General features: G+C 36.4%; 3 protein-coding genes across 4 annotated transcripts; all 3 read right to left on the bottom strand.

Annotated features, from left to right (window-relative positions):
- Positions 1-217: 217 nt before the first annotated feature.
- On the bottom strand, positions 218-1,254 carry LOC113474625. The gene is made up of 2 exons (XM_026836451.1): positions 1,082-1,254; positions 218-526 (listed from the first exon to the last, which is right to left on the bottom strand). The coding sequence occupies exons 1-2, from the start codon at positions 1,157-1,159 to the stop codon at positions 233-235; spliced, it is 372 nt and encodes a 123-aa protein (XP_026692252.1). The 5' UTR covers positions 1,160-1,254; the 3' UTR covers positions 218-232.
- On the bottom strand, positions 1,148-10,613 carry LOC100178743 (netrin-G2). Of its 2 annotated transcripts, XM_026836432.1 has the most exons (10): positions 10,450-10,613; positions 10,001-10,134; positions 9,054-9,234; positions 8,462-8,597; positions 7,576-7,729; positions 7,272-7,453; positions 6,655-6,830; positions 6,014-6,280; positions 2,232-2,369; positions 1,148-1,889 (listed from the first exon to the last, which is right to left on the bottom strand). In XM_026836432.1, the coding sequence occupies exons 1-10, from the start codon at positions 10,550-10,552 to the stop codon at positions 1,612-1,614; spliced, it is 1,749 nt and encodes a 582-aa protein (XP_026692233.1). In that variant the 5' UTR covers positions 10,553-10,613; the 3' UTR covers positions 1,148-1,611. The 2 variants fall into 2 exon arrangements, with proteins under 2 accessions (XP_026692233.1, XP_026692234.1); XM_026836433.1 differs by lacking the exons at positions 1,148-1,889; positions 2,232-2,369 and adding an exon at positions 3,922-3,960.
- A 4,133-nt stretch (positions 10,614-14,746) lies between these two features.
- Positions 14,747-18,506, bottom strand: LOC100186646 (cytochrome P450 2C15-like). The gene is made up of 5 exons (XM_002123482.3): positions 17,488-18,506; positions 17,050-17,258; positions 16,531-16,749; positions 16,002-16,167; positions 14,747-15,760 (listed from the first exon to the last, which is right to left on the bottom strand). The coding sequence occupies exons 1-5, from the start codon at positions 17,959-17,961 to the stop codon at positions 15,299-15,301; spliced, it is 1,530 nt and encodes a 509-aa protein (XP_002123518.1). The 5' UTR covers positions 17,962-18,506; the 3' UTR covers positions 14,747-15,298.
- Between the last annotated feature and the right edge of the window lie 657 nt (positions 18,507-19,163).

Raw genomic sequence — 19,163 nt, 5'->3', positions numbered from 1 at the left:
GAGTATATAAATAAGCTTCTGAAAAAAATGTTACAAAAACATTCATAAGCTTTGTAGTTGGTTTTATTTAAAAGGAGAATAAATTATCTATTAATATAATGTTTGAAAAATGCATCATAGCATTTAAAAGTTTTTAGTAGACTTGATTTAAAAACCGTGATGTACTTTTACAGTTCAAATTTCACCCAAAAATCAAGGTGTCAACAGCATTCAGTTTTCCAAAGAACAAGCGTCATTTTGATCTAGCACTAACACCTGTGTCACTGCCGTTGCTCGTCATGTAAAAATATGGGTGGCATACATGAGATACATCCTTTAAAACCATCAGCGTTTGTTTTAAGTTTACCTTGAAATGTGAAGCCAGATGTTGTCTCATATGATCTACCCTTCTAGTTTTGTAATCACACTTTGTGCACGTGAAAAGCTTATCATGCGATTGCATCACATAACCTTTTGTGATCATAAACTTTTCATCTATGTGAGTGTGGGTGCTTTGCTCAATGCATGTCTCAATAAACTGCTTCACCTGTTTAATGTGTTTAGATTGTTACTTTAAAAAAAACACAAGATAAAAAAACAGGCATTTAGGTAAAGGTATATAGAGGTTAGAGATTGGGGACTAGGAACCATATAGAACAAAGTTGGCGTTTTCAACAATGTTCATAGAGTTATAAAACCGTAGCCGTACAACTCTTAACAATATCATTGTTAATTGTTAAAATACAATCAGGAAATATCCTAAAAGATTTTATATGTTAACAGTACCCATCTTACCCCACAGTCGAGTGCTACTGCTAACTAGGTAGAATCCCACAGTAGCCTAATGAATGTTAATGCTATACACACAGTAGACATATATAGGCCTATATATAAATCACAAAGTAGTAGCCATACAAACCAATCGCATACAAGATGATCCCAATGGGCAAGCCAATGACCAATGTAATACACAGAAAACGAAATTGACACTTGCAATGGTACATATAAGGTTAGTATATGTAGTATAGTAACGCAATCTAAACGTTCTAAAACCTAAGCTTAACCCTATGCTATATGTAAACTATGAATACCATAAACTTACTCGTTTCGTTTTTTCTTCTGCTGTAAGCCCCGGTTCGTTAAATTCTGCAACGATTTTATTTGTTTCTGGTGTTGTCATTTCTTAATGACTTATAGTACATTTAAATCTCTATTAATCTCCTTCTTCGAAGAGACAACCATGTCATGCTGAATGCAGTCAAACGTTTAGCGTTTGTTATTGTTTATCGGATGTCTATGTTTCTGGTACTGCATTCGGGGATTTTTTCAGAGAAACAAAAGAATATTGGAATCTTTTTATCGGCTCAAAGCAAGAGATCAGTAAAAAGTAAAATAATGAAAAGTGCGCGCAAATACTAAATTGTTTTAGGAGAACGGAAAGCGTCGCTTGTTCGCTTTACACACGTTGCAAAATATATCACAAGTGTTAAAATTCTTGCTTTGTCCACCTAGGCGATAAGGCGAGATTAAATAAGTGATGATGTACTGCCGTACTGGTACCTTCATTTTCAATCTACGACAACAGTTCTGTCTCTGATAGTAGCTGCGCTTCGAAAACTACAACGATAGGCATCATATAATAAAGAAGAGGGTCAGAAAAGTTAATAAGTGTAAAAAATGTTTCGTCCCTATACAGGTACACGCGCTGCTTCCATTATCTTTCAAGTTGGTCCTCGTTGTATTTCTGCTTTGAAAGGGTGCCATGGCAGTGCAGTTTACAAATATATGGTTTGAGCATGAACACCAACCGGCAGGGGTGAAAACGCAAGCCAAGAAAGGATTTCGAAGGATCTGGTTCTCATCTGTTCGTCCAGCGCATGTTGCCGCAGAGTTGCACTTATTCGTAATTTCTGAAGAAAATACGACATATAAATAAAAAAAACGTGTCTGTTGCAATCAGAACTTTTTAATTGCCTGTTCCAAAGAGATTAAAAATAGTTTCAATGTCCTTGTTTTGTACAGACACTTTATGCTATTAATTAGAGACTACATTGTACAAACACACTATGAAAGTGGAGTGATAATAGCTTTATTTAACAACAACTTTATTTGAAGTATCAGGAGTGACTCGGAAGTGGACACGTGTTATAATGACTGTCGTTGCTACTCCAAAATATATTATATTCATTTAAATCCAACGCCTACTTGGCATACACAGTTCTTGCATCATAAACAACAAAACGTTGTCTTACTTTTACACGATCTGTTTATTCGATAGCAACCAGATTTACACCTGTTGCACGTTCTACCCACAAAGTTAGGTCTGCAGTTGCATTGGCCGTGAGATCTGCACCATTTTCCATATGAGCCAACTCGGTCACATTTGCAAGCTGAGATAAAAATATCATGTGCTTAGCCAATGTATATAAACATATCAATCATTAAAGACACTTGGAAGCGGAGATATAAATAACGCATGAAAATATGACGTCCGAATTACGGCGCTTGAATATGTTTGGAAATTCGCCAATAAAATACACCAAGAAAATATTTCATATAGTAAGGTGGTGGAGGAAGACGGAACTCTGCATACCGGGACTTTTGTAAACCTTATTTTATGGGTACCCATTTAATGATAGACAAAACAAATTTAATGTACAATATTATTTGGCAGTATATTCTCACGGTCCAACAAAGTATACGCTACAAAACTGGTTATTGTGGTTAAGGTGTTATTGAAGGAATACAATAAGTTTTTTTTCCAAAAGAAAAAAAAAGCATGGCATAACAAGATGGCCATTGGTCGTAAATAAAACATCTCTTCCAAGAATTTGCGTTCTTGTATTGTGGGCCAAAGGACTGTATTGCCACTAATTAAGTGTGGTTTTATGCCAGTCTCATGTTGTTGTTATAAGTTATGTTGTATTTCATGCGGGCGAGGTTTACGAGACAGCCAGAGCATCTGTGGTGTAGGCGAGAGTTGGCTCATTACTTATGCTAAACAAAAGTACGGCCAGTGTTCCAATGTGTTAATTATATTTTGGCCGTAGAGTGATGTTTGCTGCCAAGCCATTACAAAATGGCGTCCGCGACGTGGTACCAACCAAAAGAACGTTCCAAGTTCTCGTTAGTGGATTGTGGTATACTTTAATTTCGTAGTATCATAGGCAGTGTTAGCCCACGCTATGAAATCGTAACTACTTTTAAAGTTTTAACTAAAGATGCGTTATTCCTTCTGTTATTGTTTTTGTTCAAATTTCAGTTCACCAATCAATTCTTCCATAAAACCCTGTCTGAACGTGTTGTGTTTCTAACCCTTACTTCTTATTTTTGTAAAATAATACATCTTCTAGTTTATTAAACCTTCAATATAACGATGTGTATGATATTTACGATGGCGCAATCGTAAATATCAAAAAGATTTAGCAACTACGGTTTAATTATTTTCATTGGTCGTTTTGTTGCCCTGTTTTTTTGTTATTCATTTTCATTATAAAGATAATTAGTTTTATCACGGCCCACTAATGATATCTCTTGTTGTAGCTGCGGTTTTGTACAAGTAAAATGAACATGATTTAAGCGAACACGATGTGTATGAAACAGAAAACCCGTGTAACAAAGGCTGTCGTTGCTCCATCATGCGAAGATAAACAAATTATATAGTGGAGTGGGGGAAGATGAGACACTTAAGCACAGCATGTTGCCCAATATTTCCAAAATCAAAATACATGACGGTTTTGCGTGATATCACAAATTAGTTCTAACATTTCTTTAATATTTGACAACAATTTAAAAAATATGTTAAAAAACTTATTGGGGTCGTAACACAGTTGGTTAGTGCGGATGTCTATAACCCAGAGGTAATGGGTTGAAGATTCGTCGCTGCTACCAGTGTGGGCGTATGTGTCTTTGGGCAAGACACTTAACGGCAATTGCTTCAACCTCGTGGTCACTAATGAGTTGTCGAAATCATCAGCCACACTTAAAAATTACACAAAAAAATAACTATCAACAAAGTAACGTACTTGATAATATGTATAAGCTGACACAAGGTGTATGAACACCCGAGTTATAACGACTGCCATTTTCTGGCCACGCGACGATAATAAGAAAGTTACATTCATGTTAAAACTCACGCGAGGAGTTATTTCGCGATTCGCACAATAGATAGATGGGACATCAAATATAGTAAAGTGGGGTAAAATGGGACATATTTTACACCTAATATCCAAATATCCTGATCGTGTTTTAAACAATTAACAACGGCCTATGGGAGTCGTAAGAATGCGGTTTAATAATTCTTTGAATGTTCTTTGTTTACTACCTAATGGGACGAGAAAATATAATGAAAAGGTGTTCCAATATATATATATTTTTATATTCAGTATTCTTTACTTGTAGTTAACCTATACTGAAATAAACGGCTGTGCTAGTTTGTTTGCCATGTAAACTTTATACATAAAATATTAAAACGACATTTTTTATTGTTTTATTTTAAATTAAAGTGATATTGACCCCTGCCTGTTTTTTTCATGTTTATATCTCTTTTTTTTCACAACTAAAACTAGTTCTATCAGAAAAAAATCAAAGTGTACGAAATACTAGTTTTTTTTTATGTACTTATGAAACTAGGTTAATCGTTCACACTCGCAAACTATTATGAAATTCCATCGGCTTTTAATGATTTCGCGAGCATTTAAATTAGCACCTTACTATTTTGCATTTTGAACTGCCCAAAAATACTATTACTCTTTAACTTTTTTAAATATTTAATCGACTTTAAAGCGCATTTCTAATGACCTGATAAAACTGTCAAAAAATTCTGTAACATTATTTTTCTGAATATCATTAAGTGGGGTCCGTAAAAAAAATCAAATAAAGTCTCGTCTGACAAAGTGTCCCATCTTTTCCCACCCTATATATATACATTCAGTCATTTATCAGCACGCTTATCCGACATCGCATATTTTTATCAATATATTAATACATTGTTACCTTACATATGAAATTAATGTTGTGTTATTATTTATTAGTTCCACGAATAGACATGCAATGAATGTATCTAATTACAAGTTACGCAGTAGAAGGTATTATATACGAAATGCGAAATATAAACCTTCTTTAATATTTAATGGCTTGTCTGTCTTACACTAGGCAGGTACGAGTTAGTGGTAACACTATCCATACTCCTGCCTCTAAATAAATGTAACTTATTTATCCGCGCTTGCTGCAGCAAACGACAGTCGTTATTACGTGGGTGTTAATACATTTTCATACAGCCCCCATTTAATTACAAATTAAATCAAACAGTTATATACACCTCGTGCCTATTTTATTACGAGCTAAAACGAGTTGTTACATGCCCATCTTTACTAATTTTGTGTGCATTCATAAACATGAAGCGCAAGGTAAAAGACCGAGATTTTATCTCTTATGTTAAAGGTTCGACGACCAAACAGCCGGAACCGACACGCCAACCGGAAAGAAAACGAATTGCGCTGATGTTTAATTTAAACGGCCTTCTTGCTTGTGTGTGGAGGTATAAGGCAGGCTTTTTTTTGCAAAACACGACAAGCTCAAGTACGGTTAATTAATTAAATAAGCTGTTAATTATCGTATATCGACTATTCTGGTTATAGGTTAGAGTCGGTTAGACTATATACAAAGATATTAGCCAAGTTAATTAGCTTTGAAAATTACAATTCCGTTTGTATGTAAGGTAATGCGTCATGCTTCAATAAGCCACCTATGTATATTTATAGCAATATAGTATAAAAACAACCTATTTATATTGTAGGGCGGAGGCAGGGGACACTTTAAGGACATAAAATCCAAGTATCTTAGTCATGTTTTAAACAATTAACATCGGTCTATGGGTGTCGTGAGAATACAGTCAACTCTGTGAATTTTCTATGTTCACTACCAATCGGGACGGCATAATACATTGAAGAGTGTCCCATTCCCCCCTCCCCCCTCCCCCCCCCCACCCCAACTATATAGGAGATATTTTTTCGGAATGTCTGATAGCACTTACGTTTACATGTTCGTGTGTCGTTAATCGGTACGTTTGCATTCCTGTAGAATCTGTTCTTACATCTATGGCAGTTTTCCCCTTCCGTATTATGTCTGCAATCCACACACAGCATTCCTACAACGCTTACAAGTTCACACCGTTCGCTATGTTTATTACATTGGCACGGCTCTGGCAGTTGCAGGGCTTTCGCGTTTTGGAAATCGTTGGGAGTAAACAACACCTCTTTGAACAGCTTGTCTCTGTACCACTTCGAATACGAAGATAAACCTGAATGTTTTGAAACGTACGTATAGGAAAGTTTGGGTTATATTGTCGTTGCTTTAATAATAATATACACTATTATATTACACAGTATGTTTGTACATTTCTACTTTACTTTGATAAATTAATAAAAATTAGCTTCACGTGGCGGCGCAACGACAATTGTTATAACACGGATGTTTCATACACCTTGTTCGATTGCAAGTGACTTCGTGTGTAACTTCGTGGACAGTTAAGTTTTGCTTATTGTTGACCAACCAATTATTTTAAGCACCTCAACTATGGGACACACATGTTTGGGTTAATGGACAAATATGTGGCCTTAACATCAGGGCTGCTGATATAATGACCTCACCCATATGGAATTGATTATAACTCACAAGGATTAGCGGTTCCTCTTTCACGCTTCGGGAAGAAACTTCCTTGTCGCCATGACGTCATCCAAAACAAAGGTCGACATTTCTCACATTGCTTTCCTACAGTATCATGCTGGCATTCACATCTTGCTGATTTACCTTCGTACACGCATGAACTGGCATGACCGTTACATTGACATCTAGAATATGTAGCGTAACATAGTATCAATTTTAACATTAGAATAAAGTAAGGAGATCAAGTTTAGTAAAGCAGTATTTCGATTGATAAAATTGGTTAAGGAAGAGCACGATAAACTGGCATGACATTACATTACTTAAGAGATAAAATTCCATGGCGATAGGGATCTGGAATGTATAAGCCGCGGAGTAAATAGAATAAAGTAAAACTTATTCTATTTAGAACAAAAAGTAAAACTTTATTCTATTTATTAAATAATATGCAGACCAAACTGTAGCTATTATAGACACCTATAAATGTAGTTCGTTTCTGTATGAAGGATAGTAATATCATGCGTTGAGACACACCAATGGAACTAAAATGTAGGCCCGAGTTGACACATAACCCCAAACGTGCCCATCAAAAAATTCAAGAACAACCGCCTTGATTCAATCGACCTCACCTTGCGTTGATTTGCACTTTCTTAATTCCGTAATGATAAGAAGAGCTTAGATGACTTTGTTTTCCATTTGATTTGTTCCACTGCATCACTGGAGGTCGGATAAGACGAATACGGAGGTTGGTGATCTCTAAAAAACTCCTTAGACCTAAAGTGTTGTTCTCCAAGGCTCCGCACATTTCTTCCTAAAGAGAATATGAATTATGCATTGGGTGTAATCCTTTAAAACTAACATGATAAGGAGATGTCCCCTTGGTGTGTTTACGTTTACAAAACAGCCTCTAGGAGAGAATTAACAGATGGATACCTTTTCCAAGCCAAGGATAAGCAAATCGGTGAGTCGGTTAGATACAGAGACACGAGTAATGTCTGTACTGTCCCAACTATCGTTAATGCTGCAATCTTCGGTGCAAAACGGCGATAAAGCTTCAGTAAATGTTGAAAAAGTGCTTTCCGTGTCTCTGAAAATAAATTGTAAAGATTCGGTAAAGACCTGAATTAATAAAACACAACTACGAAGATAATATTAGTTATAACGATCTGGAAAATGAGAGCAAAACGATATAATATAGTACAACACTCCGTTCTTGGTATATATAGTAGGATGGGGGAAGATGGGACACCTTATCATTCTACTTTCTCGTCACATTTGGTAGTTTAAGAAAATTTAAATAATTGTAAAACCGTATCCTCACGACTCCCATAGACCGTTGTTAATTCAAAACACGATCAGGATATTTAGATATTCTCTGCTAAAGGTGTCCCATCTTCCCCTACCCTACTATATAAGCTATTTTGGGTTGTAATGTCATAAGGTAAATAGGTTTACATTTTCATTGCTTTTTTATCGTCTCGTTTGGTAATAAACAAAACATTTACAGAACTCTATATCGATATTCTCATAATTCATTCTTAATTGTAAAGCACGATTAGAAAATATGGGATTTAAGGTGCCGGCAGTATCACATCTTGTGTGGAAAGACATTAGTTCGAACTTATAATTTGCAAACTTTTACATCAAACCACTATATAATATTTGGATACGACTTGCTCATACAGTCGTCATTTTTTTTGGGAAATGTCGTTGCACCATGAAGAGATAACAATAAACCTCTTTTTCTGGACTTCTAACATGGCTTTATCTCTTAGTAAAGTGAAAGTAACAAACCGAGGACAAAACAAATAAAATTTACTTGGCAGGCATCCCAAAGCGAGCGAGGCAGTTGTCAGCGAAGTATTGCAGCGGTAACCACGTGATTCCATGGTCGGATGACTTTTCCACCATCATCACTTGAGGTCGCCCATCGTAGAAATCTATGATGACGTCATCTGTGTGAACGAATGCATGGATTTATTTATAATCACGTGGTGGAAAATCAGCAGCTGTTATAACACGGGTGTTTTGTTTCATTCACTTTGTACCCACTTACATCACGTATCTTGTTTTATTTTTTTGTATTGTTGTTTAAAGTATGGCCGACACTTTATATAACCTATTAGTCACCGATGGGTTAAAGCAACTATATATAGTTTAAGCGTTTTGCCAAAGAACACATACGCTAACGGGCAGCAGCATCAAGCATCAAAGACCAGAGTTGCCACACTTTCCTAACAATGACACCGAGTATAGGGCGTTTTTTCAAGGATATTGTTCTTCAATTAAATTTAAATTATTGTTTAGTCATACCTAAAATGGAACTGCATTGATGTCTTGGTTTTAAGCCAGTGTATACATACCCAAGCACCCAAAAATATTTCAAATAATTAAGTCACGTCGTACGTTACCTGTAAGAATAAACTTCATAGGCAGCGCAATCGACACATTGACTTCAAGCGGTCGACCTGGTGGACCGGGATTACTTTTGCTTTGCCACCATGTCCATTTAATGGCGTCGATCATATGATTTGGGTCGTGACTTAAATCTTTTCGTGAGCTGTCACATGAGAGGCATGAAAGATGATTTTTCTGCGGGACCGTAAATGAGTTACTTTACTTTTGGAATCTGTTTTTATTTGAGTAAGGTTATAACCGACGAAGTTCTATTATATATATATGTGTGTGATATTGCGTTTCATCAAAACACACCAAATTATTACCAATTTGTGCCTGTTTATATATGTTGGCATTTTTCTGTTCTATATGGGTGAGGCCTTATTACGGTGCGCTATCTAATTAGACACTGGAGTTGTCCTTTTTAATATCAAAACAAACTCAGTTATAATACAATTTCAACACAAAATTCTTTCAAGTTATAAATTCTCATGCTTTCCTTCAGAATTCTGCGGTGCAAGCAACTCAATAAAACTTATGATCAATAAAATTTCAATTATTTATTCCCTCACCTAAGAAACACCTATATAGAGTTATCAATTACCGTCAAAATGCGATAATGGTCTCATCATTATACCGTATTATCATATCGGATCTAAATATGGCGCATTCTTATTAGTTTTCGCCCTGACCGAAATAGAAAGAATAATTTACAGAGCTAGGATTTTAAGTTAATCAATAAATGTAACTTTTATATTTTTGTATGTTTAAAAATTTATACAACCCATTAGTACCACTGGTCAATAAGCCGGCGACGTGGTATAGGCATATAACCAAAGTATATGCTTAGTGTGTACAATGATATAAGATTAAATCTGGCGTTTAATAATAACAGATTCGGGGTTGTAGGTATGATATCTTCCACGTATAGAAGTTTGTTGGTAAATATGAATACACTTACCAAGCTACAGAACTTTGATCTTTTAGGAAATCCACAAGTAGCATTCGAAGGTTCTACTGTGACGGTTCCTGTTTCAGCCACGTTCAACATATCATTACGTGGTTCACAAGGTCTTGGAATCGACTCATCCAACCCTACAATATATTGAAACAAATATATATTTGAAAAAAACGTTCTTTGTTGTGTCGTTTCTCTTCAACCCAGGATTCACCAATGGATTGTTCATACAACAAAAATCACCTACAAAGTTACAAACGCTGTAATTTTAGCGGACACGCGAGGTATATGGAACAGAACACCCGTGTTAAAACGGTTGTTGAAAGCCCCGCCACGCAAGGATACTTTTTTGCGATTTTATACTTGATCTACATCAAGTAATTTTACTAGAGTATAGGCCTACTCATGCAAGAATAACTGTAGCAAATTGTAACAAATAAATCTCATCTAACCTGACCAACCCCGTTCTGAACAAACATCATTTAGACATTGAAGTAATTTTGCCAAGATGGAGGCGTTCGAGTTCAGAAGGATTAGAGCTATGAACACTCTCATGGTAACGTAACGTATTCCCCTATAAAAACCTATACCTTATACCTGTAGATATAAATATTACCAGATTTGGGGTTGTAATTAAATATTGTTAGTATAAAATATGAAGCTTTTATGTAAAGAAAGAAGAGAACAGCCATAACATCAATGTTGGTGCAAACGATTTGAAAAACTCTATTTTCACTATATAAAAGTAGAAAACCAAGCTGAAGTGAATTATAACTGATTATCTTGCTCAAAAATATATGATAGTAAACTTTCGCCTGCTCTCGTTGTCTCCACGGTATAGCGACCACGCTACTTTCTACCAAACAAGTTCAAATACGTTTTTCTCCGTAAGCGTGTTTTAATAGCTGCTGGTTTTTCTCTATAATTGTAACTATTCTTCTATCCTCACTTCCGTAAACGAAGAGACATTTAAAACGTATTTTTATATAGCGAGACTACGCGCGAAAAATGGAAAATGACGGGCGGTACTAAAATACATCCGCAAATCATCAATTAAAAGGTCATAAGAGGCACAGATATGGCATATGGGTTTGTAGATTCAGGCACGTATAAAAAAATGAAACATATTATTTCTCAATTGTCGCATCGTGTAACATCGTATAGTTTATGAATAATTAATATACTATGTGGGCGCGACAAGGCATAACAAGAGTTACAAACGTTCTTGTACTTCTCAGCACATCACGTTTGAACGCGCAGACAAAACCTTCTTGATGGTGGCGTTAAAGTATCGACCGTGAGCATCGATCATTGTGTAAAACCCACGCGATAGATGTCGCCAAAATTTAAAACACTAATGCTATATATTTGGCAATGGGATATTATTACTCGGTAATGCTGTATAGTAGAGTGGAGAAAGATGGGACCCTAAAGAACATATTGCCCAACATTTTTAAACTTAAAATATATGACCGCTTTGGGACAATAATAACCGCTTTGGGACAATACTAAAATTAATACTATCATACCTTTATTAAGTGACAACAAAATAAATTAAAACACACGAGAAGTAGTTTATCGATTCGCACACCAGTTGCAATTTTACCAATTCGAAAACAGACGGGGTAAGACGGGACATAAATAATTGAATTAAAAACAAACCCTTCAAATTTTGACAACAAAAAACCTACCCAACTACAATGAACAGAAAGACGAGACGAAAAAAATCTTCTTTTATATTAATATTTTTCTGCAACTTTAGCTATTTATTTACAAATAAGCTCGGAATGTTATGCAAACAGAGAAAAAAAGTAAATTAGTTAAAAAGCGTTTTAGGAGTAAGATAAAGCACTCTGGTCTAGACTAATAGTTTGTAACGGACGGATCATGCCACGAAAATGTCAGCGTAAAACTATCAGTCAAACCGCTGGAAAAGCGACAGATTTTTGGATCTGAATACGCGTACGTTCACATTAGATCAGCACTGGTGCCCAAACGCAGCCAAAACACAATGGGATACTGTGAAATCATGTTGATAATAGATGTATCGGATAAAATGACCACATTCTAATGCATCTCATTTGTTAGCAATTATAAACGAGATACATTCTACTAAGTTTCATATGGGTGAAGTCTTACATCATGGTCACGCCATGGGACATTGATATTTAGGCAAGACTGGCTCATTACCACAAACCAATATCCGATACATTATTATTAATTTACTATTTTAAAGATAAACTAAAGAAAGTTTTAATTGAAGTTACACGTACAAGGGATGGATGCATTACAATCTATTAATAAATAAGCATTTACTTGATTACCGTCTGCTGTATGTCACTTATAATAGCAATCTAAAGTCACACATATCGCTTTCAACTCATTTTTTTTATATAACCCTAATCTTTTATCTGTAAAACTTACCGTTTTGACGTCCGGTACGATAGTTTGGTTTAGATTTTATTAAAAAACAACATGGTTTCATCTGATGTACACGCGATATACGATGTATAGTACTGTGGGGAAGATGGGACACCTTTAGCACATAATATCCGAATCGTGATTTAAACAATTAACAACGACCCATGGGAGTTTTGAGCATACGGTTTCATAATACTTTGAACGTTGTTTGTTTACCACCAAATCGAACAAGAAAATAGAATGAACAAGTGTCCTATATCTGCCCCCGCATGGTGTATTACCCAAATCTGCAATTTTGAGGCAGAGGAACACTATAGAGATTTTAGAGAAACTATACCACCATGTGTGGTAGTGATAATATACGCTGTACATACGTAATATATTTGTTGATCTGGCGACCATGCTTTTATTAACACTTTGACGCGATGTTTTTACTCTTACAGGGTATTTTTAACGACTGTTGTTGTTCTGTTAATTACCTTCTTTTGGCTGTTTTAATTAATTTGATTTTTTTTATTGTATTTGAGGAGATAACGAAAATGTTCATATTTTTACATAGAACTATGTAGCATACACTGGCTGCAGATTCTGATTGACTTAATTCCTCCGTAGTTAGCTGACAACCCACAAATTTCACGCATAAGATAGCGTGAACTACGCCTACAATCTCCGGTGCGCAACTACTGTTCAGTAATATACGAATCAATCGCCCAGCTCTCTTCTCTGTGTCATCAACGGCCGTTAAATTATTCAAAACCATGTGTATACAGCGCATGATACAGCAACACCCAGCCACGATGATACACAGTATACGCACATGATTGCGTCAAGACTCAGGATGTAACATTAAGCTTTAAAGTCGCCGTGGATTTCGATTTGAGAAGAACAAGAAAAAGGATAATCTTGAAATCGGATCAGCGTCTTGACTGTTGTAGCGAAAATAGACTTCAGCCCTAAATCCCTACCTACCATGTATATACAGTTGTACACCTATGGGATGCGACGCAGTGTCTATACAATAACGATTTTATTATTGAATTTATCTCCTCAAAATAGCGAGTCATATATTGTGAAGAATATGACGTGTGTAACCCGTAGAAACATTTCCGCTTTCTTATAAATTATTAATCAACTTAACACACACTGGCTTCTTTCAAAGAACTCCTACGATCTTCTGAATGTTAGTTAGGTGGTAAAATAATGTCACTGATTACGACATTTAGCTTCAATTATTGATATTTACGACGCTACATTTTGCTTCAGCGTCCAGCTGATTGAAAAACTACTTTTTTCACACTAACAGCCAGACGTTTTTATGAATAATATACCATTAACCCAACTATAAGATGATTGCAGTTAGCACATAATATCCCATATTTCCTAGTCGTATGTTTACCCATTAACAGCATTATTTTACAGTCCTGAAGATACGGTTGTACAATCCTGTAAAATATTGTTTATTTAGTATAAAATGAGATGACAAAAAAAAGAATTAAAGTAAAACTCTCCCACAAACCAACAGGTTCGTATCGTTCATATTGATTAAAAACTAGTTATAACCATTACGTATTCTAAACTATACCTTTAACTAAACTCGTTATAGGTGCCACCAACGTCACTAATATGTACAGCATTTATTAATGACAATAATTTCATTTTTCTTTTCGCTTACGGTAGCGAAGATTTAAAAATATGCAAAATGACGAAAATATACCGGGTATATAGCAATATATATCAACGTATCTGTCTGGCAAATTAAAAGATAAATCTATATTTTAATGTACATAATACTCTGTCTGGCAAATACATTTCTCTCCCTTAGTTCAGATTTGCAACTTTCACTACGAATCCCTCGAAAAAAAGTAATTTAATCAACGCCGATCCAACTACGCTAGTCTTACATCTGCCTGTAATGCGTTAACGATCCAGTGGCAAAAGCAATCAACGGAAAACTGTGTCCTCGCTCCCCGGGGGGTCGTTAAAGCTGTGGTCGAAGACGGGGAGAAACAAGGACAACCCTTCAAGCTTACGTTGTTTCGCTACATTGGGTTGTATTCCTTGTGTCTTGGACGAGACAATCTTTTCCACCTCTATCCTTGATCGTGGAACCCTCACTTGGCTCCTGTCTAATTAATAATTAACGCCTTTGCTGACTGTAAGGTGCTTTGTCGTTATCTACGACTATAATTCGGGTGTTGCAGCAAGGTAAAGGCGTGATCAAAATTGCCTTTGCTTGCTACTTTAAGATTGTTATCATTTGGAAATCCGAGATTTCAATCTCCAGAATTTATTGAGACTTTGAAGACTAATAGTAAATTTTGGCAAATACTATTACGACACCGTTTTTTTTTTCCATAATATATGCGCGTACTTGAGCAAGAACCACCTGTGACGTAACGGAATAAATTTAATGAAGATAATTCGAAACGGGTATCATTGTAAACAGAAAAATTGATATTATTAGATTTAGCTTATAGTACAGGCTATCTGTGTACGCCGATTATACATTTTGACCACAGTTAATAATTTATAGGGAAGTACAATTTTTTTTCTAGTGTTTTTGGTGTCTGTACAATTAAAATGGTTTCACAAATAAACAAGATCTTATAATTGCAGGGTGTTATATAGCTTGGTGTGCAGTAGTATTCAAGCAGTGTATATGTATTGCAAATATTCAAATAAATAATAATTTAATCAAACTACAGCCGATTGTATCTTACTTGTTATAGTAATCTAAATCCAAACACCTATTAAAATAATTGAATAACCAGCTGCGATATACAAGCGGTGTACGAAGAAAAGCTTAAATAAATAAAATAATCGTATATGCATCTGCAATTGGAAAAGTCATGTCTCTGGGCATATGTTAAAGTTGGGTAACTACGCCCGAAGTGAACCCTTCACTTTATAAGGTGGTGGGTGAAGTAACAAACCACTTTCACCCGTCATATCATCGACATAACAACCATCAGCGAACTCTAAATTGAACCTCCTTAAAATAGAAGTCAGGAAAATAAAAAGTTCATTTCTCGCTAAGTTGCGACCGATGCAGGACCGCAGGCCGACTGAGAACGGCATCACGTGATCTGACGTCATGAACTCTCCGTCACGGTTGAGATGACGTTCAGGTCGAAATGTTTCAGGGTCAGGGGCCCAGGTCACGGGGTCATGATGTACTGACCATAAGTTGGCGATAACAGGCATACCAGCTGGTATGCTATGACCGTTGAGTTCGATGCTTGTCGTTGTTTTACGTGGTATTATATTGCAAGGTAGAGCAGGACGGTAACGGAATATCTCCTGCATAACAGCTCGTGTGTATGGCATCTTATACTCGTCTTCCTGAGATGAGAGGAACAGTTTTAAGCAGGCTATAGCTTGGTTCGTATATAAGGTGTTAAAGATCAAAATTATTAACTTTGGCATTCTATAACTGCAGTGTTATGTGCAAAGTTTGACTTTAACCCAGAGGTTCCTTATGAGTTATCTAAACTGTCAGCCCTACAAATCCAATACAGTTATCCACAAATTTACAAACATTCATTCATTTGTTCCTTCACCTATTTTTCATCTATCCACTTACCAGGGTAGGTTCCCTCCCAAGAGAATCAATCTCATCCCTCAACCTTTTCATGACTTCAGGATTTTTCAGCAGAAGCAAAAGCGCCCAACTATTTGTGTTGGATGAAGTCTCAGTGCCAGCAATAAACAAGTCGTTCATGAAATATAGGAGTTGTTTTTCTGTGAAACTGATGAAACGGAATCAAGTTTATGATTGCACTCTTAAAGATTGGGCAGGTGTGAATATTTTTAGACTGAGTTGGGGCAGTAGGTCAAACCGGGCCTAAGTACTACAGGTATCATAGCTTAGGGGCGAATAGCAGCTCACTTATTAAGAATATTAGCAGACGCAAGCATTTTAAGTCTACTACACCATAGGTTCTCAATCGTGCTACGCCAAAAAACGTCGCCCTTATAGAATAAGTTACAGTAAGATTATGAATGTAAGTACAAGTTATACCCGATTTAGCAAGATGTCTTTACCACAACGGGTTTTGTATGTGATGTGCCCTTACTGTAATATAGAATAAATAAAAACACAAGCAACCAACCTGTCGTTAGCCGATTTACTGTCCATTGTATTTAGGTAACAGTCTATAAAGTCACGGGGGTCGTCCGGGTCACGTGATTGTCGATGATTTTCAACAAATTGTTTGAACTTTGCAAGTTTGGTTTTTCGACCTTGTATGGTAACATTGAGCTGTTGTCGAACCAACGGCAGATTCTTCAGAAATGGAACGTACATGAGAAGGTACAGGAATCTCTCGCGTCTGGAACATTGATTAAAAAAAGGTATAACTTGTTTATCCTCACATACCGGGCAACGTCAGTCGTCATAACACCGGTGTTCTGTTTTATACATATCGTGCTTGCTTACGAGCTACCGCGTATATGTAACTTACGAGTTACCGAGAAGGGGGATATTTATTTATTGTTTGTTTTTTGTAAATGGATGGCTGACAACTTGGACAACCTGCATGGGTTCATTATGTTAAAAAAAATATCATCAAAATAGGTATATTACAGCTTCGAACCCGTATCTTTGGGCTATATAGCGAGAACAAAGTTACCTTGCCGTGTGTGACCTGATATTCTCTCTCATTGCCCCAAACCACTTCTCATTATCAGGGTCAAAGCTTTCGTTAAATATAAGCAGGGATATAACGTTTGCCGCATACAACCATAGCATTTCATCAAGATAGGCACCCTTGGAACCGTTGGCTAAAAGTTCTTCTTCGAGCGTAGAAGAAAGGCAGTTGAACTCATTAACGATTTTTGACTGTGGAGTGGATGAATGTAACTTATTTATTCTCATACGGCGGCAACGACAGTCGCTATAACACCAGTGTTCTGTTGCATATACACCTTGTGTCCGCTTGCAGTTTTGTTGCACGTACAATTCGTACCTGTTTACGAGTTAGCGTATATATAACTTAATAAGTAATAAATGTAAGAATTTGCGCATTGGAAAACTGGGTAATATATACATGACCACAATGCGTAAATACCTGAAGACTTCGCTTTCCCATGCCTAAGCTTCCAAGAGCATTTTGTCCGAACTTACGCTGTGCTTTCCACATAGGTCCATGATCAAGCTGCATTATACCATGCTGGCCTTCGTACAGTAACTTCATCAACTCAGTTTTACAACGACCCGCAAAAGCCTGTGGTCTCAAGACAAGAGCTTCTCTAACAGCTTCGTAGCCGTTTAAAACCAAGACCCTTGAGGCGCCAAGACGCGCGTAGTAGATGGGCCCATAACTGGTGCGAGACCAATTCATAAAGACTCGTTCTTTGTTCTTCCCTAGTAAGGGAAAACACCCAAATACAGGGAATCCATTACGACCCCGTAGCGTGCCACTGGTACCCAAGAATCGCCACCATGTATCATACACTACGAATAGAACGCAAGTCAAAATAGCTGCGCTTGTCAGCAAAGTTTCCATAGAGATTTGTGAAGCGAAAGCAAATATTCGAAGCATTTTTGGAGTTATTTTCCTGCAAATCTAAAAATATGTGAATAAATAAAAACGTATTAGTTAGACATGATCTAAATCCAGGTTCTCAGCAAGGACCTCACTCATACAGAAATGAATATAACTCCTTACTTAATCGGTTAATTACGATTACAAATATTTGAAATAACTTTGCACTTTTGGGCCACTTTACACACATTGATTATCCTATATATGTATCCTCGATTATTTTAACTAAGATAAGTTTATTTTTTTAACACAAAAATACGGGAATAAATAAGAAAAACGACCGTCGTTAAAGGCGCTATGTTAAAAAAATATGGTCAACAAAAAGGCGAAAGCCATTTTCCCTAAAAAAATAACACACCGAATCGAGATAGCTCTTAAATCATTAAGCCATTATCTATTTAGTAATAGCGGAACCAAATACAATGAACTGACCCACTTGCATTTAAGGAGCCATTTTAAACCATAGCCTGTATTATATAGCTTATAGTGCTACTATAGTACATCATACTGCTTTTGGCTGTGGGCGCCACATTAGCGATAAACGCTCAGTAGACCACGCTATTTATAAACAAGCGACGATTGACTTCAAGGCTGCAGTGGTCTGACCTACGACCACGTGATACCAAATGAGCAATCAGGAGAAAGCACACAAGTTGGGAAAATTACAGAAAGACATCGCATTTGTCGAAAGAGAAAAAAAAACGGACTTAAACTTAGTAATGTGGAGATGGATACTAATAGCACATATATTTCCCAATCGTGTTTTTATCAATTAACAATGCTCTTTTAGAAGCGTGATGATACGGTTATATAATTCTGTAAACAACCGTCGTCAACCACCAAACGTTTTTTGGGTACGTATTTGAACGTATTAACTCTGGGTTAAATATTTTTGAAATGAATGAATAAATGTAACATACTATATCCTCGCGTGACCGGAAAACGACAGTCGTTATAACACGGGTTTAACACCTCGTGCCAGTTTACGAGTTACCATGTACGTTGTTACCTTGTGGGTGATTATTTTTTGGGGATTTTTTTCATTTTTTTTATGTATGGCTGAAAATTTGGACAACCCATTAGTGACCACTGGGTTGGAGCAATTGTCGTTAAGTGTCTTGCCTAAGGACACATACGCCCACAATGGTAGCGTCGAGCCTTGAACCGTTATATATATTGGTTAAAGGCAGGCGCGCTTA

Source organism: Ciona intestinalis, chromosome 10 (assembly GCF_000224145.3).
Source record: "Ciona intestinalis chromosome 10, KH, whole genome shotgun sequence".
Taxonomy (NCBI): Eukaryota; Metazoa; Chordata; class Ascidiacea; order Phlebobranchia; family Cionidae; genus Ciona; species Ciona intestinalis.
This window is presented reverse-complemented; position numbering and strand designations above follow the sequence as displayed.